Below are 18,943 nucleotides of genomic sequence, written 5' to 3'. Positions count from 1 at the left end.
GCCCCGGGGGGTGACAAAATGCCGGGCGGCACTCACTGCGGGGCCTGCAGTGCGGCCAAGCCATGCATCTCTCCTGGGAGTGAAGCGGTGGCTGCCCAAATGGTCCACCTGCTGCATCCCCCCAAGCTGTAGAGTGGCTGAGTGAGAGGAGGCAGCCAGACTCTGTAGGTGCGCCCCACGGTGCGCCCCGCCATGCCCCTGGGCGCGCCGCCCTAGGCGCCTGAGCGGCTTCCTCCGCTGCTGGATGTGCAACCAGCTTTTGGACCCGGAAGAGAGCAGAACAGGGGGGCTGGGGAAACAGGGGCATAATGGGGCAGAGTGGGCTCATGCGTGCTCTGCCAACGCGTACAGGGGCCAGGAACAGAACCCCCACGCAAAAGGATTGCCGCCTGTATAAATGTACTAATAGCTCATCAGCCATTAAGAGGAATCTAAAAATACCTTATTGCCAACTGTTGTACGGAACTGCTTATTAGGTGGCTTGATCACTGTTTTCGCAGACTTAACTTTGATCACCGAGCTGAATGGGGAGACAGGTACTGGATTGTCTTGGAAAAAGTTTGCACATAGTCGAAACTAAAGAGAAACAACAGTTGCATGCGATGGTTATTAAAGGTAAAGGTACCCCTGCCCGTACGGGCCAGTCGTGTCCGACTCTAGGGTTGTGCGCTCATCTCACTTAAGAGGCCGGGAGCCAGCGCTGTCCGAAGACACTACCGGGTCACGTGGCCAGTGTGATGAAGCTGCTCTGGCAAGCCAGCACCAGCGCAGCACACAGAAACACCATTTACCTTCCCGCTATAAAGCGGTACCTATTTATCTACTTGCACTTAGAGGTGCTTTTGAACTGCTAGGTGGGCAGGAGCTGGGACCGAAAGACGGGAGCTCACCCCGCCGCGGGGATTTGAACCGCCGACCATACGATCGGCAAGTCCTAGGCGCTGAGGTTTTACCCACAGCGCCACCCGCGTCCCGTGCGATGGTTATTACATATATTCATTTGTTACTAATAGGAAAGGTGACTATAAACAGAAAACATGTTTAGAAAGAATATCTAAATAGAAACAAGAACTTGCATCTAGGCTGCCATTTTATCTATTTCAAGAATGTAATAATAGAAGAGAGCATCTTTTTAAATAGTATATGACAGCAGATGTACCAGTTTCATTAGTAGGAAGGAACAGAACAGGTTATTTACAAACCTTGCTGCTTCGTAAGATTTCAATTAATACTTCATATACTGTGTCTCTATTTTTTTCCAAAAATCCATCACTTTTATACTCCACCTGCGTGAGAAAGGTGAAATCAACAATTGCTAAGAAACATGTAAAGCTATATAGAAACAACATACTTTTTTCAGTTCCCAAACTGATGAAAGGCCACATCCGCATCCATAGCTTCATTAACAGAAAATAACTTAGGAAGTTGCCTAAGCTATAACACAAAGACCTTAGCTCTGACTGTCAACCATTTTCATCCACGAAAGTTGCAATATTGCCAGATCCAGCAATTCCAAGTTCCTGACATAGCAGTGCATTCACCCACCATGAATACTTGGATCTGTCTATTCTATTCTATTCTATTCTATTCTATTCTATTCTATTCTATTCTATTCTATTCTATTCTATTCTATTCTATTCTATATTCTATTCTATTCTATTCTATTCTATTCTATTCTATTCTATTCTATTCTATTCTATTCTATTTTATTATACCACCCTTCATCTGAAGTTCACACGCCAGGTTACAGTATAGGGAAGTGAATTCAAACCTACTTAATATAATCAGTAGGCATTACATAGCTGAGAAATCTATACTAAACTGTTTTTGAGCCAACTATACGCAAAGCAAAATAGCAAGATATATTTCCATCTGTATCATCATCATTTACATATTCTTTAAATCCTGGGTTAGAAGCAGGCCCTGATTAGCATTAACCAGAGTTAGCATTTGCAGAAATAACATCAAAGCCTGCTTCCAGGTGAAGGGAGGAGGGAGTCAGAACACAATCCCACAATAGCCCATTCCTGTAATCTTAAACATGGTTACAGGCTGGGGAGCACTGCATCCACATTTACATCTATAATTCATACTGTCAATTGTTTTGTCTTTGTAAATCAGGAGGTAACTGAAGCAAACAGCTTCATTTTCCAGAATGTTTGCTGTATACTTCATACTATATAGGCATATACGTTCATTAGATTATAGAGGATATTTTACACTCTAAACATTATATCCAGACATGGGAAGGTTGCAACACCTGGGCAAGAGGAATGCCTTACCTTATCAGCAAAGTGCTGGATTATAAAAGAAGAGTTTGACATTCTTGGCTCTTCAAAGAGTGGATTCTTGTTTGCAAAATTGTTATATAACTTAAGGAGCCAATTTTCATCAGTTCCTTGAGGTAACTGCAAAAAAAAAGTGAAACGCAATGTGCGAAATAACTTTAGCCAATTATTCAATTAACGGGGCTGCTGGTTTGCAAGGCAAAAGTGGTTTCAAGCTGGGTTGCCCAGGAGCAGCACCCAAGCATCTTACTCTCTGAACTACTGTGGTAGCTTCCCAGATGAGGGAGCTAAGCTCCACTGCTGCAGATGGTCAGCTTATCAGGTCAGCAGGGGTCATAGGATTTCATATTGTCCTACAAAACCTGTGACTGTTGGCTTGGCTTCTCAGTGTAAGCAACCTCAGGCACAGACTGAACCCTGAAATTGCCTACCCCTGCACACTTCCTGCATTGCCTGCTACTTTCCCAATTCACTTCCAAACTTCTGGCCCTGACATGGCCTATAGGCTAGCCTGTGTATAGTACCTTATAGAGACCCTCCAAGTGTCCCTATTTTCCAAGGACAGTCCTGGATTTACAAAAGCCATCCTGGTTTCTAATTTGATCCCAGAATGTCCTGCTTATCCTTAGGACATCTATATTTTCATCAGAGAAATGTTGGAGGGTTTGGAGTTATGCGACCCCTGAGCCAAGGAGATAAGTAACTACACAACCTTTAGAAGACACCGAAAGGCAGCACTGTGCAGTCGTACCTTGGAAGTCAAACAGCTTAGTTCCTGGACGTTTTGGCTCCCAAACATCGCAAACCCAGAAGTGACTGTTCCGGTTTGCGAACTATTTTTGGAAGCCAAACATCCGACTGGGCTTCCGCTGCTTTCGATTGGTTTCAGGAGCTTCTCGCAACCAATCAGAAGCTACACTTTGGTTTTTGAACATTTTGGAAGTCAAATGGACTTCCAGAATGGATTCTGTTCGACTTCAAAGGTACAATTGTATAGGGATGTTTTTTAATGTTTAATTATGTTTTTATATATGCTGGAAGCCACCCAGAGTGGCTGGGGCAACCCAGGCAGGGTATAAATAATAAAATGATGATGATGTTGATGATGGTGGAATAGGACATCCCTATTTTCATCAGAGAAATGTTGGAGGGTATGCCTTTTACTCGAGAGTATGCCAGCACAAGTATAAAGAGGCTTATTAAAAAGAAATATTTGAACTCTTTCTTACATTAATGAGACGTCTTGCCAACATGGCTGCATAAATGTTGCGTAAAGAGGAGAAAAGAAGAAAATAAAGCAAAGATGTAGGTCTACAGCAACTATACTGAGAACAGCAAAATAAAAACAGCATAAAAACTTACCAGGCACTCTTCATCCAGAAGCTCTAAAATGCCCATTTTAGCTTCAATAAGATCAATGACTGGTTGGTTGTCATAAAAGTCGATGAGCGTCCATGGGATATTTTCTTTCATATATTCTTCTTGTTCAAGTTTAAAGACATGCTAATAATGACATTGTCAGATACGGTCACAACAAAATCAGGGCAGCAAAGGAAAACTTGAGGATAGACTCTTATGTAACATGTTTGGTTCAGAAGCTGGAGCTGGTGCAGAACTCTGCAGACAGGTTGCTATCAGGCATTGGCTATTGACAACGTATAATACCTGTGTTGAAGGAGCTACCAAGCTATCTTCAAGAAAGACAGAGATTTTTAGATGCAAAACAAATGAACAAAATTACTTCATAAGGTTAATACAGTATGCAAATAAAAAATCAACAGCCATGGCAGAATGAGCCAATCTAGCGCCTACTGGTTGGAAGTTTCTTTATTGTAGACAATAACCCTTAGAGAAGATGCACTGAGAATTATTAAGGTAGAAATTTTCTGTTAGTTCAAGAGCATCGTGCTGGGCCACCTTGCGCTATAATGACAGCTGTTCAGAAATAGAAAACATGCTACATGTTTATTTGAGATGTTGCATATTAGATATAAGAAGATAACACATGGCTGAAATAGAATTTCAAAATTTTCAAGTTCCTAGAAGTTACTCACAAAGTAAACAGGTTGTTTTTCAAGAATTCCAATTACTAATATCCATAAGATATATCATACCAGGTTAAATTGCTGCTGCAGCTTTTCGTTGGCATAATTGATGCAAAACTGTTCAAAGCTGTTGATATCGAAAGTTTCAAATCTGAAATAAATGGTTGGAAAGGTAATTATTAATCTTTATTTGATGAAGCCTTGGCCTGTGAGGGACTAATATCTGCTGCTTCCATGCCAGCAGATTCAGGTGGCAGTTTGAGCATTGGAGAACTACGGGAGAAACTTTTCTGAACTTTTGCTAGCAAATCGTGCACCATTGCCTATTTTAATTATATACTGCCTAAAGAACTTCAGTTACCAATAAGTCCTCCCAGCAAAGTATTCTAGCATCTCATTCCTCCATTCTACAAGAGATTGTTTCCAATCATTTGCTGAAATAAGACAGAGTACAGTGGTACCTCGGGTTACATACGTTTCAGGTTACATACGCTTCAGGTTACAGACTCCGCTAACTCAGAAATAGTGCTTAAGAACTTTGCTTCAGGGTGAGAACAGAAATCATGCTCTGGCAGTGCGGCAGCAGCAGGAGGCCCCGTTAGCTAAAGTGGTGCTTCAGGTTAAGAACAGTTTCAGGTTAAGAACGGCCTTCGGAACGAATTAAGTACTTAACCCAAGGTACCACTGTATTAAATAAACGTGCAGTTTTCTCTCCCTCTCAGAAATAAACATCTTACCCATAGATGTCCAAAACACCAATAAAAGTGTGCTGTTTGCCAGAAAACTCCAGTGCCTTGTTAATTCGTTCCACGATGAAATCAAAAAGGTGGGCATAAATCTTTTTTGCCAAAGCATCACGGGCATTAAGGGCTTGGAGTTTTGTCATGGGCTTCACCACAGTTTCAGAGGTGGTGACAATTTTTCTGTGACACAGCCACCGTGCCACTTTGTCGCTTTCTAAATCCAGTAGGTCACAGAATATGTGGAGATGTTTGTCATCCAACTTTGAGAAAGAAGAAAGAAATCAATAATCAACAACCAGGGTTTCAATAATAAGGTAGTCATGCTTCAGAATGCTGCGTACTTTAATAACAGTAATAGGACAACATCCAAGCTGGGTGTGGGTGTGTGGAGGAGGACAGGCTAGCAATGAAATTTCCACATCAGATATCTAAACCCAGTGGTTGCTGGTGCCTAATGAGATTTGGTAGGGCAGAAGACAGGGAGGCCAACACTAGGTGGAGCCAGAGCCAATAACAGGCAGAGTCATCTAATTCTAGTACAGTCCCCATCCTCCTCCCTGCTAAATACTATAAAGGTAACACTGAGAATAAGGTAAGGTGGAAGAAGTGGACAAGAAGTGGGCTGGTTGAAGGTAAGAAGACAGGCAGCTAGGGATTGGCTGAGGTTAGTGAATCAGTGCCCATTTGCCCTAATGGACCAGCCTCTACTGCCTAAATCAGGCACAGGCAAGCTCCAGCCCTCCAGATGTTTGGGACTACAATTCCCATCATCCCTAGCTAACAGGACCAGTGGTCAGGGATGATGGGAATTGTAGTCCCAAACATCTGGAGGGCCAGAGCTTGCCTATGCCTGGCCTAAATCCTCACATTTTATTAAGTCCAGAACCTAGTGTTATTTTAATGAGGAGTAATATAACACACCCATAGACATGGTTAGAGAAGTGCACATTACAATGTTATCAGCAAATGTAATAAATTAAACTAAACATTACAAAGGTGGTTTACAGGAAGAATTAGAAACCAGAAAGAGGAGGTCTTTAATAAAGAATGGGGAAAGTTTGTAATTCATTTGAAAAGCTATTGTAAATAACTACATACATTGGTAGGATTGACAGAAAACTTGTAGTAAAAATTTGAACTATGGATTGACAAAGGATTTATAAAAATAGAGTTGTAATAGAGATGCAGAGGGGAAAATCATTACATTAATATCCACAATGGGGGTGGAGGGAAGTCAGAAGGGATTATATTTTTATGTTTTTAATTCATTCGTTTATGTAAAATAGAAAATGCAAAAATAAGATTTATTAAAAAATAAACACTACAAAAGTGGTACGGGAATTTGACAAGAGTATGTATCATCTCTGTATTCTCTGTGACACATTGCCATCAATGTAGGCAGGCGGGGAATCTAAAGTTTCCTCAGTCACATGAAATTTTACATTAGCTACAAATTTCCACGCAATTGTATCAAGACATTCCAACGCATATTTTAAAAGACCAGAATTAAAACTACATTATTTGTTTCAGTCCCTGACGGAAGCAGGAGGAGAACCCAAGAAGAGCCCCATTTCGCAATCCACTGCAATGTCAAGAGGTCCCAGGGTTTACTAGATTTGAAACCTGGAAATCATTCAGTTCCATATACTATTTCCGGTGCCAGAACTCATCCCCGTAGCATGCAAGGCTTGACCTGAAAGCATCTTTAAGGGGGCAATCTGCTCCCCACTGAGAAACTGAAAAGGATTATGAAAAGGAGGGCACACAGAGGATGCATGAACAAGAAGAACTTGAATACAAGGCTTGCAGCACAGAACTGAAAGTGCAGTGCCTTCTTGTATGGCAAACCAGAAAAGCCAATGCGCTACACAACACAAAGCATTGTGGTGTAAGAGACACTGAAATGTCGATTTTGGCTATGAAGAACCCAGGTCCAAAACCTAACTGAGCTATGAAGCAAACTGGGTGAAGGTCACAGCCCAACCTCAGCCCCAGAGTTGGCGAAACTAAAGTGCTTTTTGGAGAAAGGGCAAGATACAAATGCATTTAGTAAATAGCACCGTATTTTTCGCTCTATAAGACACACTTTTTGCCTTCTAAAAAGTAAGGGGAAATGTGTGTGCGTCTTATGGAGCGAATGCAGGCTGCGCGGCTAAGCCAGAAGCCAGAACAGGGAGAGGGAGCACTGTGCAGCGTTCCATCTCGCTGTTCTAGCTTCTGGCTTAGCTGCGCAAAGCCTCTGCAGGGCAGCGGGATAAAGGCACCCCACTGCCCTGCAGAGGCTGCATGGGCTGCCCCAGAAGCCAGAACAGCAAGACGGAGCGCTGTTCTAGCCTCGGGGTTAGCGGCGCAAAGCCTCTGCACGGCAGCGGGGTGCCTTCATCCCACTGCCCTCCGGAGGCTTCATGGACTGTCCCAGAAGTCTCCGCAGGGCACAGGAATGAAGGCTCCCCGTGCCCTGCGGAGGCTTCGCGCAAAGCTAGACCAGCTAGAGGGAGCGCTGTGCAGCCCTCCCTCTAGCTATTCTGGCTTTTGGATGGCCCCGCGAAGCCTCCGCAGGGCACGGGGAACGAAGGCTCCCCGTGCCCTGCGGAGGCTTCGTACAAAGCTAGACCAGCTATCCCAGCGGCTATCCCAGAAGCCAGAACAGCAAGAGGCTATCCCAGAAGCCAGATCCCTCTTGTTGTTCTGGCTTCTAGGATTCAGAATTCCCTCCCCCCTTATTCCCTCCCCCCCAAACTAGGTGCGTCCTATCATCTGGTGCGTCCTATAGAGTGGAAAATACGGTAACTCGGTTGGCTTTGAGGGTTGCATCCTCAAAGAAGGAAATGTGCAGCAAAACTAAAGTGCAGCATGATTACGAGTGTGCCCTAGCTAAATGGGAAAACATGGCAAGGGCTTCTTCCATTGTTCACCAAGGGAAAATAAGTCCCAAAATATTTTGCTGGCAATTCTTACACTAACAGAAGATCTTTCATCACCAACAGGAACTATTTGCACATTGCCTAAGTGCAGAATGGCTGCCAATATTTTAAAAACGTCCATCTGGAAATCTTCCTTCAAACCTAAAAGGAAAACAAATAAATCTCGATTCAACATTACACAGCCAACAACAGGAAGAAATGGAGGCATTAGGTGTTGCAAGTGACAGTACATAAATTAGAAGTAACTCTCATTTTCATGCATTGCATTTTAGCATAGGGCCATGCTGTAAGTCCTGTATAATTCAGAACCAGTTACATCAGGGTGAAAGCATACGTTTATTATACCACCCAAACTAAGAGTCAGCTCTATCTCTGCCTCTGGTCCCAGGAGTCTTCAGAACTCCTGGTGGTCTCTTGTTCTCAGAGTGCTGAACTTGCTCACAGTTCTTTTGCCCCTTTAATTGAGGAACTCCACAATTAATTTCATATAGGTAAAGGGATCCCTGACCATTAGGTCCAGTTGTGGCCGACTCTGGGGTTGCGGCGCTTATCTCGCTTTATTGGCTGAGGGAGCCGGCGTACAGCTTCCGGGTCATGTGGCCAGCATGACTAAGCCACTTCTGGCAAACCAGAGTAGGTCACGGAAATGCCATTTACCTTCCCGCCGGAGTAGCACCTATTTATCTACTTGCACTTTGACGTGCTTTCGAACTGCTAGGTTGGCAGGAGCAGGGACCGAGCAACGGAAGCTCATCTCGCCACGGGGATTCGAACCGCTGGACCTTCTGATCGGCAAGTACTAGGCTCTGTGGTTTAACCCACAGCGCCACCCGTGTCCCTAATTTTATATACAATTAGTTTTTTATACAATGTTTTCTCTCCTGCACAGTTCTCCGCCTGACTTGCCTTGTACTGTACAGTGTCCTCTCCTTCCTTTGGCATCCTTCTCTCTCTTTCTGGCTTATCACTAGAGATAACAACTCCAGACCCTTCTGTCCGATTACTCTTCCTGTTCCCCCTCCTTATTGCCCTTGCTGCCCAAATTCATATTGCAACTTGCCTCGTTTCCCTCTCCCTCCTCTTTCTTTTCTGCCAAATCTCTCCACTTGGCTCCCAAACAGTACTCATTTCATTGCCTGCATATCTCTGCTGTGGCTCCAGACCCCTCCTCCTCTGCCTACCAGAGCCCAGAATAAGCACTCTCAGGGGCTGCCTTTTGATCTCTCAAAGGACACTCTCAATATCCTTCTCAAAACACCAGTTCTGGCTCCCACTCCTCAGCCAGGTGTCAGCTCTACTGCCAAGTCAAGCAGGGAGTGGCAGCATCAATTGGAATCCTTTTGCAACCGTGTTTCTCAGTGTGAATGCAGGGACATAGAAGAGCATTTCCAGGAAGACGCTAGCAAGCAGGAGAGGGGAGGTTTACCTAGTTTTGAGGGCCAGGAGAAAAGCTAGCAGTCTTGATTTTCAGGAGTGAATTGGTTGACGTGGGATGCTCCCCTTTCCCAGCCACCCATTCTTCCATGCAAATGTCCCCCTCTCTACATTAATATTACAGTGGTACCTCGGGTTACATACGTTTCAGGTTACAGACACTTCAGGTTACAGACTCCGCTAACCCAGAAATAGTAGCTCAGGTTAAGAACTTTGCTTCAGGATGAGAAGATAAATTGCGCAGCAGTGGCGCAGCGGCAGTAGGAGGCCCCATTAGCTAAAGTGGTGCTTCAGGTTAAGAACAGTTTCAGGTTAAGAATGGACCACCGGAACGAATTAAGTTCTTAACCTGAGGTACCACTGTACAAGTAATTCTTCCCTATGATACGGTTGCCATATTTCAAGAAGTAAATTAGGAACATTGTTATACTGTAACGTCTAATCAGTAGTTATTCTCAGAACGGTAATCCCAATAAATTTTCCATCGTTATAATTTTGCTACTTTATCAAAGGCAAAGTTTATCTACCTAGCAGGGTGAATGTCTTCTGAGTCTCCATCATGTTGGCATAGTCATTCACTCCTTCAATCACAGCGTTTCCACCCATGTTAGTATAATTAAATTCTTCGGGGCTTGCTGCAGGCGAAAAGCAAAACATAGTGACATTATATATTGGATATTAAGTTGAGAGACTTCTGTGAATAGGTCATCAGTGATCATTGCATCAGTCAATGATGCAACAAAAGTCCTTTAGTAAGATTAACTTATTTATTTATTTAATAAAATGTATACACTGCTTGGTTGTTTAACTGTGTTAAAATATAAAAATGAAAATATGAAATAAGACATACCCAGTTTAAGGTGCTCAAATTCTGGTCTCTGAGCTGATGCACATAACTGATAAAATATATGGTAATTTCTTTCATTCTCCGACTGTCAATGAAAGTAAACAAGATGATAAAATGAGAAACGAAGAAAAATTATTTATTTTGTAGAAGGAGACGCAGCTGCTGCAGCTTCTGGCCTGCTTGGCCACTTGACTAACATGACAATATTGACTCTTAATCTCAGGGTGCCGGGTTCATTATCCCATGTTGGGCCAAATATTCCTACATCGCAGGGGGTTGGACTAGAATCAGTGTTTCCCAACCTTGGGTCTCCAGCTGCTTTTGGACTACAACTCCCATCATCCCTAGCTAGCAGTACCAGTGGTCAGGGATGGTGGGAAATGTAGTCCGAAAACAGCTAGAGACCAAAGGTTGGGAAACACTGGACTAGATGACCCTTGTGGTCCCGTCCAACTCTACAATTCTGCGAGTCATATCAGAGAAAGGTTTTTCCTCTCATTTTGGGAATCAAGAAAGCCTCACAGCTCACCAGCCCTCGTGACTGATTGCAGAATTGGCACTGGGGGTAGCATGTCGATCACAGCTCTAGGAAAATTAAATCCCAGAGATGGTGGCAACTTGTAAATTTCAATGCAGCAGTTTTAGCTTATTACTGAGTGCACATCTCCAAATCAGACAATGCTGAATACCGCTTGCCAAAACTGTTGCTTTCATAATTGCCTCAAGTTAAAAACTGACAAGAGCTGGCAACTATAATAATGATGTCTCCAGGAAGCACTAATTGAAAAATTGCTCACAGAAACCCAGAAGAAGTTTCCTCTAAACCTCCTTTTTAGGAAATCAGCTTGCAGAAATAGCTTATTTAGTTACCTGAAAAGTTAGCTTTACTTTTACCCTATACCTGAAAAGACCCTGCAATTAAGGAACACAAGAATTCACTGCTCCAGAACTTGGGACAGTTTGGGGATACCAGCCCAAAGATCTAAGTGACAGGACATACTAATGAGAAGATTAATATGTGGAGCACTGGCCAGCATTCAACGTCAGTCCTGTTCAGAGAAGACCCATTAACATTAATGAACATGACCATCTTTAGGTTCATTAATTTCAAGTTTTCTCTTAGTTGATCTAGCATTGGATACAACCCATTATCTGTATTTTATTCATTATTTATTTAGAGTACTTATATCCATAATGTGAGTGGCACTCCAAGCGGTTTACAAAAAAACCCAAACACTTAAAACTATTGCAGGGACAGGAACTACACATTATGTCCATATAGAATCTTGATTATTTACGCAGATGTCTAGCCCTCAGCCTTCTATTTCCCGGTGTCATGCCAGGCAACAGCTCCCACCAAGACCCTCAGAGATTTTAAAAAAATGGGGCTGAGCAGCTGGATCTTTCTAAGTCCACAACAGAATCCATTTTGCCTTGATGGCAGTCTGTTAGCAAAGATAAAATGCAATTCCACTGGCGAATTTTACTTACCTGGAAGACAACTCTGGATTTCTCAAGCAGGTATGTTCTCATATTTGCACCAATGATCTGGTACCTCCTATCAAAACTGATTTCTGTGTATTTTCCAAAGCGGCTGCTGTTGTCATTGCGTGTGGTTTTAGCATTACCGACAGCCTATGAAATGGAGAATCATTTCAATGCACATACATCTATTTGTTAGCACGTTACCGATTTTGTAAGTTGGCCGCTTATAAATGCTCTTATAAATAAATGAAATATTTACAACACAATGATTTGGGGAATTGTTTTCAGACTTGGTCAGAATTTATCTATGTGTGAGCTGGGTGCTGTACAGTGGTACCACGAGTTAAGTACTTAATTCCTTCCGGAGGTCCGTTCTTAACCTGAAACTGTTCTTAACCTGAAGCATCACTTTAGCTAATGGGGCTTTCTGCTGCTGCTGCCCGATTTCTGTTCTCATCCTGAAGCAAAGTTCTTAACCCGAGGTACTATTTCTGGGTTAGTGGAGGCTGTAACCTGAAGCATATGCAACCCAAGGTACCACTGTATAATGGTGCCCGATGGTATTCCTACTGAAGAACAATCCTGCTGAAAATAACTGCTAGGTTGACAGGAGCTGGGACAGAGCAATGGGAGCTCACCCCATTGTGGGGATTCGAGCCACCGACCTTCTGATCCACAAGCCCAAGAGGCTCAGTGGTTTAGACCACAGCGCCACCTGCATCCCTGGTAAGAATGGTGCCCAATGTTATTCCTACTGAAGAACAGACTGCTGAAAATAACGTACACGACTAACTTAAGCCCGTTAATTTCAATGGATTATATCCAACAAGTCTCTTCTGCTAGCTGGCAGGTGGTTTTTAGTGTTACACAACACTGCTGGTGGAAACTCGTTGCACAATGGATTGTGAATAGGACCTTGTTCTCTTCCAAGTAATAATGTGTAGCAGAGCAGTGGTGGGGAGAGTCTTGTTCAGGTAGGGAGGTGCAAAAACACATGTGGGGCTTTGGGCTACTCCTTGTGACATCTTCTGCAGCCCACCAGGGTCAAGAGGCCTCACTGAGTCAAAAGAGATCCATTTACAAATGGATTAATTTCAGATGTTTGGCAGAAGTGATTTATTTTTTTAAAATCCGTTTTGAATAAGACATGGAAGGATGCCTATCCATGCCAGTCCCTGCAAGGTTAAACCTTCTTGTTCACTTCTCCCAGCAGTAAAAGGTGGGAGATAGGAGGAAGGCATGTGAGCAAGCATGAGCTGAAGAACCACTTCCTATGGACCTCACATATACGCCAGGCAAGTGCCTCACCTACTGGGTTAGAGTCTACAACCACCAGTGCCATTTCGCTAGCTTGCAATGCCAATACAGCAACATTCCTCTCCTGCCTTTTTTTCCAAGGAGATCAAGCTTAATCCCCACAATAACCCTGTGAGGTAGGTTGCACAAAGAGGAAATGACTGGCCCAAGACCATCCAGTGAGCTTCATAGCTGAGTGGGGATTTGAACCCTGGTCTCCCAGGTCCTAACCTAGACAGCATCTTAAAAAGTAGAGACATCACCTTGCCAACAAAGGTCCGTATAGTAAAAGCTATGTTTTTCCCAGTAGTGATGTATGGAAGTGAGAGCTGGACCATAAAGAAGGCTGATCGCCGAAGAATTGATGCTTTTGAATTATGGTGCTGGAGGAGACTCTTGAGAGTCCCATGGACTGCAAGAAGATCAAACCTCTCCATTCTGAAGGAAATCAGCCCTGAGTGCTCACTGGAAGGACAGATCGTGAAGCTGAGACTCCAATACTTTGGCCACCTCATGAGAAGAGAAGACTCCCTGGAAAAGACCCTGATGTTGGGAAAGATGGAGGGCACAAGGAGAAGGAGACGACAGAGGACGAGATGGTGGGACAGTGTTGTCGAAGCTACCAGCATGAGTTTGACCAAACTACAGATAGGTAGCCGTGTTGGTCTGCCATGGTCAAAACAAAATAAAAAAAATCCTTCCAGTAGCACCTTAAAGACCAACTGAGTTAGTTCTAGGTATGAGCTTTCGTGTGCATGCACACTTCTTCAGATACCTGTATCTGAAGGTATCTGAAGAAGTGTGCATGCACACGAAAGCTCATACCTAGAACTAACTCAGTTGGTCTTTAAGGTGCTACTGGAAGGATTTTTTTTATTTTGTTTTGACCAAACTGCGGGAGACAGTGGAAGACAGGAGTGCCTGGCGTGCTCTGGTCCATGGGGTCACGAAGAGTCGGACACGACTAAACGACTAAACGACAACAACTCCTCCCAGGCCCTAGCCCAACACTCTAACCACTATACCACACTGACTCATTTAGTCGGTCTGATCCAGCAGGCTCTTCTTGTGTTCTTACGATTGCTGCTTTGGTGCAGCGATCATTACACCCAATCCGGTGTTTTTTTCCCCATTTTCCACAGTAGATCGTGGAATTGCCTAACTGTTATTTATCCATGCCTACTGCAACAACTAAGATAGGAAATAAACTTTGTGAACATTTGGCATTTAAGAAAATCAAGTGTGACAACAGAATAACCTGCGCAGATTAAACAGCAAACATGTGCAGTTCAGTCAACAAAACCAGATCTGGGATGCCAAAGAACTGTTAGCTGTAACTATTTTAGGTATTTCATTGGTTTTCAAAATCAGAAGGTCAAACATGATAATTTCTGCTGCAGGTACTCAAATGTTAGAATGAGATGATTCAATAAATATGCAATTTCATCCCTTTACAGAGCCATCCATCATTTACCTCTGTTATCGGATTTGATGCCAGGACTTTATCCTCTACTTGCGTGTTGCTGCTAGATCTACTGACAGTAGCAAAGTATCGCATAGCATATTTAGCTGAAACTGTTTTCCCAGCTCCTGATTCTCCACTGACTATAACAGATTGATTCTTGTTGTTCCTAAAGCAAGGAAAAAATGCATTATCAAATAAAATTACTATTTTTTAATGTAAAAAAATCATGTATGTCTCTACAGATGATACGATCTGCTTTATTTAGGTATCCCGACTTTGTGATCTGGTGCGTGAAGCCATTTTCCGCTGTTGGCACCTGATTCCTCCAGGAACTTTGTGGGTGCTTAGAGAGTATTCACAGCAATCTCTGAACAGTTTTTCAGGGGATCCCTCATGAATCAATGAAGCCCCTTGTTTGATTATTATTATTTTATTTCTAAGAAACTTACCTACATGGGTCCAAAGTTTTTGAAAGGGTCAGGCATGTAGCAACATTTTACAAACAGAAGCGACAGGTTTTTAATCAGAGGTTTTAAAGAAGGGCTGGCTGGCCTGTGGTCCTCCAGATGTTATTTGATTCCATCAGCCCTGGCTAGCATGCCCAATGGTTAGGAAGATGAGAGCTGGAGTCCAAGAACATCTGGAGGGCCACAGCTTAACATACTATAAACTCCCCAGACTCTACCTTGCCATTTGTTTGTAAGCTTCTTCTGCCACAGCAAATATATGTGGATCCATATCCCCCATATTCTGACCACTGTAGGCATGAATAATGGCATCTCCATATATCGGCAGCTGCTTGTAGGGGTTCATTGCAACCAAAATTATCCCTGCATGGGAAAAAAAAACACCAGATAGAAATAAGAGTTGCATCACACATGCTTCGTATATGAGAAATGTGGAGAGCGTGAACGTTCGCTTACCGCTGTAGGTATAAATCAGCTTGGACTCGACAAAGCGAACTTTCAGATTGTGTAGGACGGCAGGCTCATGAAGATAGCTAAGTGCGGTGAGGTCATTTTCACCGACAAGTATGTCTGGATTTCGCAAAGGAGGTAAAGCTCTGGGATCAACTGGATATTTCAATTCCTGATGGTAAATGGGAGAGGTGAAGACACAGAAAGCTAGCATGTTACATGAGCCTAAGGATGTAAGCAGGCATCATTCTCTGTTCTGCCCTGTCTGCCTCACATGCAGCAATGCTTCTTGTCCACTGAAGTTCATCTTCTGCCAAAACCTATATTATTTGTCTTGCACTGTGGTGAAATGTTGGAACTTACATAATTTATGTAGTTAATTACATAATTTGCTCTTTTATGCGTTGCTGGCTGACCAGACATGGACTGCAGCCAATGCCCAGCCAGCTGGCCTCTGATTGGCCCAATTGAAGCCAGCGCCTGGGTGGGGAATCCCTGTGCCTTGATTCTGCCAGCTGGGGAATTTCCCTAACAGCCAGCAGAACACATGGGCCTTCGCTGCTGGGGATGATGGACAGAGGCAAGGTCTGCAACCGCTACCCACCTGGGAAGGGCTGAGTGGCCATTCAACTATTCCATTCATTTCAATGGGGGTGGGATGGGGGGAAAACCTGGTCTATTCACAGGCTAAAAGTAACAGCGGAATATGCTAGTTACATTTGCTGGATTTATTTCTGTTCTGGACATGGGACAAATAAGCAATTCCCACTCCCGCTTCTGTTTTCGAGTCCCACCTGTAGATGGTAATATAGCCCAGACACCAGCTTAGCATGTGAGTAAAAACCAAGGTGAATCTATCAGACACAAAGCGAGACCAGATTGAAAATCCAGCAGGTCAATGTTTATGTGTCAACATGCATGCAAGTATCGTACACCACAGTACTGCTAATAACATAACATATTTCGCTCACCGTGCCATCTTCTAGTTGCAGATGTAGTAGGTCTTCTCCATTTTTATAGTTTCTTGTGATTTCAGCAGATTGCCAGACTTCTTCAGGATCAGGAATCCAAACTCTGTTATACTGTAATTATAAAACAAAAACAATTCACTTTAATAAGTAGCACTTCTTTCTTTCTTTCTTTCTTTCTTTCTTTCTTTCTTTTTCTTTTTTTGGCAATGGTTTTATTGAGTTTTTAAAATATATTGTCATCACCATATAATAAAATATGCAAGCGAACAATTCAGATATAGCATATCCCCGTCCCCATAAAAAAACAAACTCAAACGTCAATACATCAGTAAGCTTGATTCTAAAGGGAAATATCTTCCAAAGCTGCAAAGGTTGGAAAGGTGCAAAAATTGTATAGACCTTTTGCAAGGTGTTCAGAGAATGTTGTTTTTCTACTACTAACTATGGGCATGATCTAGTCAAAGTTGAGCACTTCAAATCCAACTTACTTAGACAGAAGAGAGTTACACACCTTCTGGTCTTCTGTTAAAGTCATTGGAAGACGTAGCTTGCTTGGACCAGGCACACAGAAACTTAAAACAGTTTATTTCTAAATTTGTGAACGCAGTTGCTGCAATTTCCAGTGCAAGAAATAAACCTGTTAAGTTCAAATATCCCTACTTATTCAGCTGCTAAAACTGAATAATTGTGCAGACTCAGTTCCATTGTTTTGGGAAACATGACTTCTTATACAGGGAATTCAAGAGAAGTAATAGTACCGCTCTATTCTGCCTTGGTCAGACCACACCTAAAATATTGTGTCCAGTTCTGGATGCCACAATTTAAAAAGGATATTGACAAACTGGAACAGGTGCAGAGGAGGGCGACCAAGATGATCAAGGGTCTGGAAACCAAGTCTTATGAGAAACAGTTGAGGGAGTTGGGGTATGTTTAGACCCGCTTTTGGCTGAGCCATCAGGTGTAGGGCAGGTGGGTGTGGCTGGGCCAAAATGGTCTCACAAGCCAAAAGCGGAGGTCTGGCAGGCCTAATAAGAGGTCTAAGAGGTGCAGAGCAAGGCATTCTGTACTGGAATTTGCTAAGATCAAATTCCTCAAGCATCTCAGTGCTATGCCAGCCAAAAATGTTGCTGCCTACCTGTGGCCAACACTGAAATAAGCAAGAATTATTTCTCCCCCACCGCCCCTGCTGGAGTGGGGCAACCAAACTAAGAGTATGCGTGCGTGTGTCCCCTGCATGTTAAATATGTACGCATACGCATTTTGTCACATGATTCTTATATCTAAATATTCTAACTAGATTAAAATGTCTATTCCAGGTACCTCCATTGGTAAATGTAATGAGCCATCTATCTACATGCCAGTGAACCCTGCCTTACAAGTAAACATGGAGTTTACTTTCCTGTTGAGTTACACCCAACCTCCTCCTTCCTCTGCTGGAGAATTTTCTTGAGCCACTCAGGAAAAATAATAAAAACAAATGAATAAAAAAAAATCTAGATTTGGACCTGCACTGGCACATAATAAAAGCATGTTTGCAAGAGAAACCGGAGAACACAACATACCTATGAGAAAGTAAACAAACAGGTCCAGTGCCCATAAGAAGTGTCTCTCCACCCGCAACCATGTGGAATAGAAGACATGGCCATCTATCTATTTATTTATTTTTTCCCCACCAGTTAAGTCTCTGAAACTGAAGGAACACCCAGCTGACAGAAAACAGGCTGGGAAGGGCAGGATTTGCTTAGTTTTATCAGTGGGTGCAGAAAGGGTTAGGTTTCTTCTTTTCCACCTACTCTTCCCAGGGCTCGCCCTACTATTAGGGATTTCATGATGTTCATGAGCATCATGAAAGAGCAGAACATTATAAGTCTTTTGTTTTTGCATTTTTACTCATAGGGAGGTGTGTGTGTGGTATTTTCTGCCACAGGCACCAAAATAAAGTGACTAGTTTTGGGTACTATGCATCTGATGAATGGAGCATTTGATGTTCGGAGTCAGGCAGCAAAACATCTTGGACTGGCTACATTTTAGACATCACGGTTAACCTTACAAGCATGAGGCTCCTTGAGCTCATCACGTCACACACACAAAGAGATCAGAAGCTTCTGTCTCTAAACTTGGACAAAACGTAAAATTATGGTTTACCATTAAACCAAAGAAGTCTTCAGTCACTCAGTGCACAAATCAAGCAAATATTATAGACACCTTAATTACTCCCAGTGCCAGTGGCGTAGCGTGGGGGGTGCAGGGGGGCCCGGCCGCACCGGGCGCAACATCTGGGGGTTAGGGTTAGGGGGTGCAAATCCACGGGTTAGGGGGCGCAAATTACTTGCCTTGCCCCAGGTGCTGACAACCCACGCTACGCCACTGCCCAGTGCTCTCTCACTCACAGTCTCATTTTCAATTTACTGGACATGCTCTGTATTTTGCATATATGTATTCCCGATGTTCACTGCTTTAACATTTTCGAAGCTTGAAATATGCCGCTTGGGCACAGGTCAGTTGCGGGAAAGCGGCATAAAAGTAAA

The 18,943-nt window shown here is 43.2% G+C and overlaps 1 protein-coding gene across 2 annotated transcripts in view; it reads right to left on the bottom strand.

Moving 5' to 3' along the window:
- Positions 1 to 18,943, bottom strand: part of MYO5C (myosin VC) — a 51,659-nt gene that overhangs the window by 31,497 nt on the left and 1,219 nt on the right. Inside the window, exons 2-15 of one of the 2 annotated variants that reach the window (XM_081838664.1) lie at positions 16,416 to 16,526; positions 15,451 to 15,616; positions 15,213 to 15,357; positions 14,537 to 14,693; positions 11,773 to 11,916; positions 10,285 to 10,366; positions 9,962 to 10,069; positions 8,035 to 8,141; positions 5,071 to 5,336; positions 4,403 to 4,484; positions 3,651 to 3,791; positions 2,283 to 2,408; positions 1,203 to 1,286; positions 442 to 576 (exon numbers count right to left, since the gene is read on the bottom strand). In XM_081838664.1, the coding sequence (XP_081694790.1) occupies positions 442 to 576; positions 1,203 to 1,286; positions 2,283 to 2,408; positions 3,651 to 3,791; positions 4,403 to 4,484; positions 5,071 to 5,336; positions 8,035 to 8,141; positions 9,962 to 10,069; positions 10,285 to 10,366; positions 11,773 to 11,916; positions 14,537 to 14,693; positions 15,213 to 15,357; positions 15,451 to 15,616; positions 16,416 to 16,526 (1,854 nt within the window). Of the gene's footprint in view, positions 1 to 441; positions 577 to 1,202; positions 1,287 to 2,282; positions 2,409 to 3,650; positions 3,792 to 4,402; positions 4,485 to 5,070; positions 5,337 to 8,034; positions 8,142 to 9,961; positions 10,070 to 10,284; positions 10,367 to 11,772; positions 11,917 to 14,536; positions 14,694 to 15,212; positions 15,358 to 15,450; positions 15,617 to 16,415; positions 16,527 to 18,943 lie in introns of those variants that run through there. The other variant, XM_081838665.1, reaches the window with a different exon arrangement.

This window comes from Podarcis erhardii, assembly GCF_964252035.2.
Source record: "Podarcis erhardii genome assembly, chromosome: 14".
Classification (NCBI taxonomy): domain Eukaryota; kingdom Metazoa; phylum Chordata; class Lepidosauria; order Squamata; family Lacertidae; genus Podarcis; species Podarcis erhardii.
Note: the sequence above shows the minus strand (reverse complement) of the source record. Positions and strands in the feature narration are given on the sequence as shown.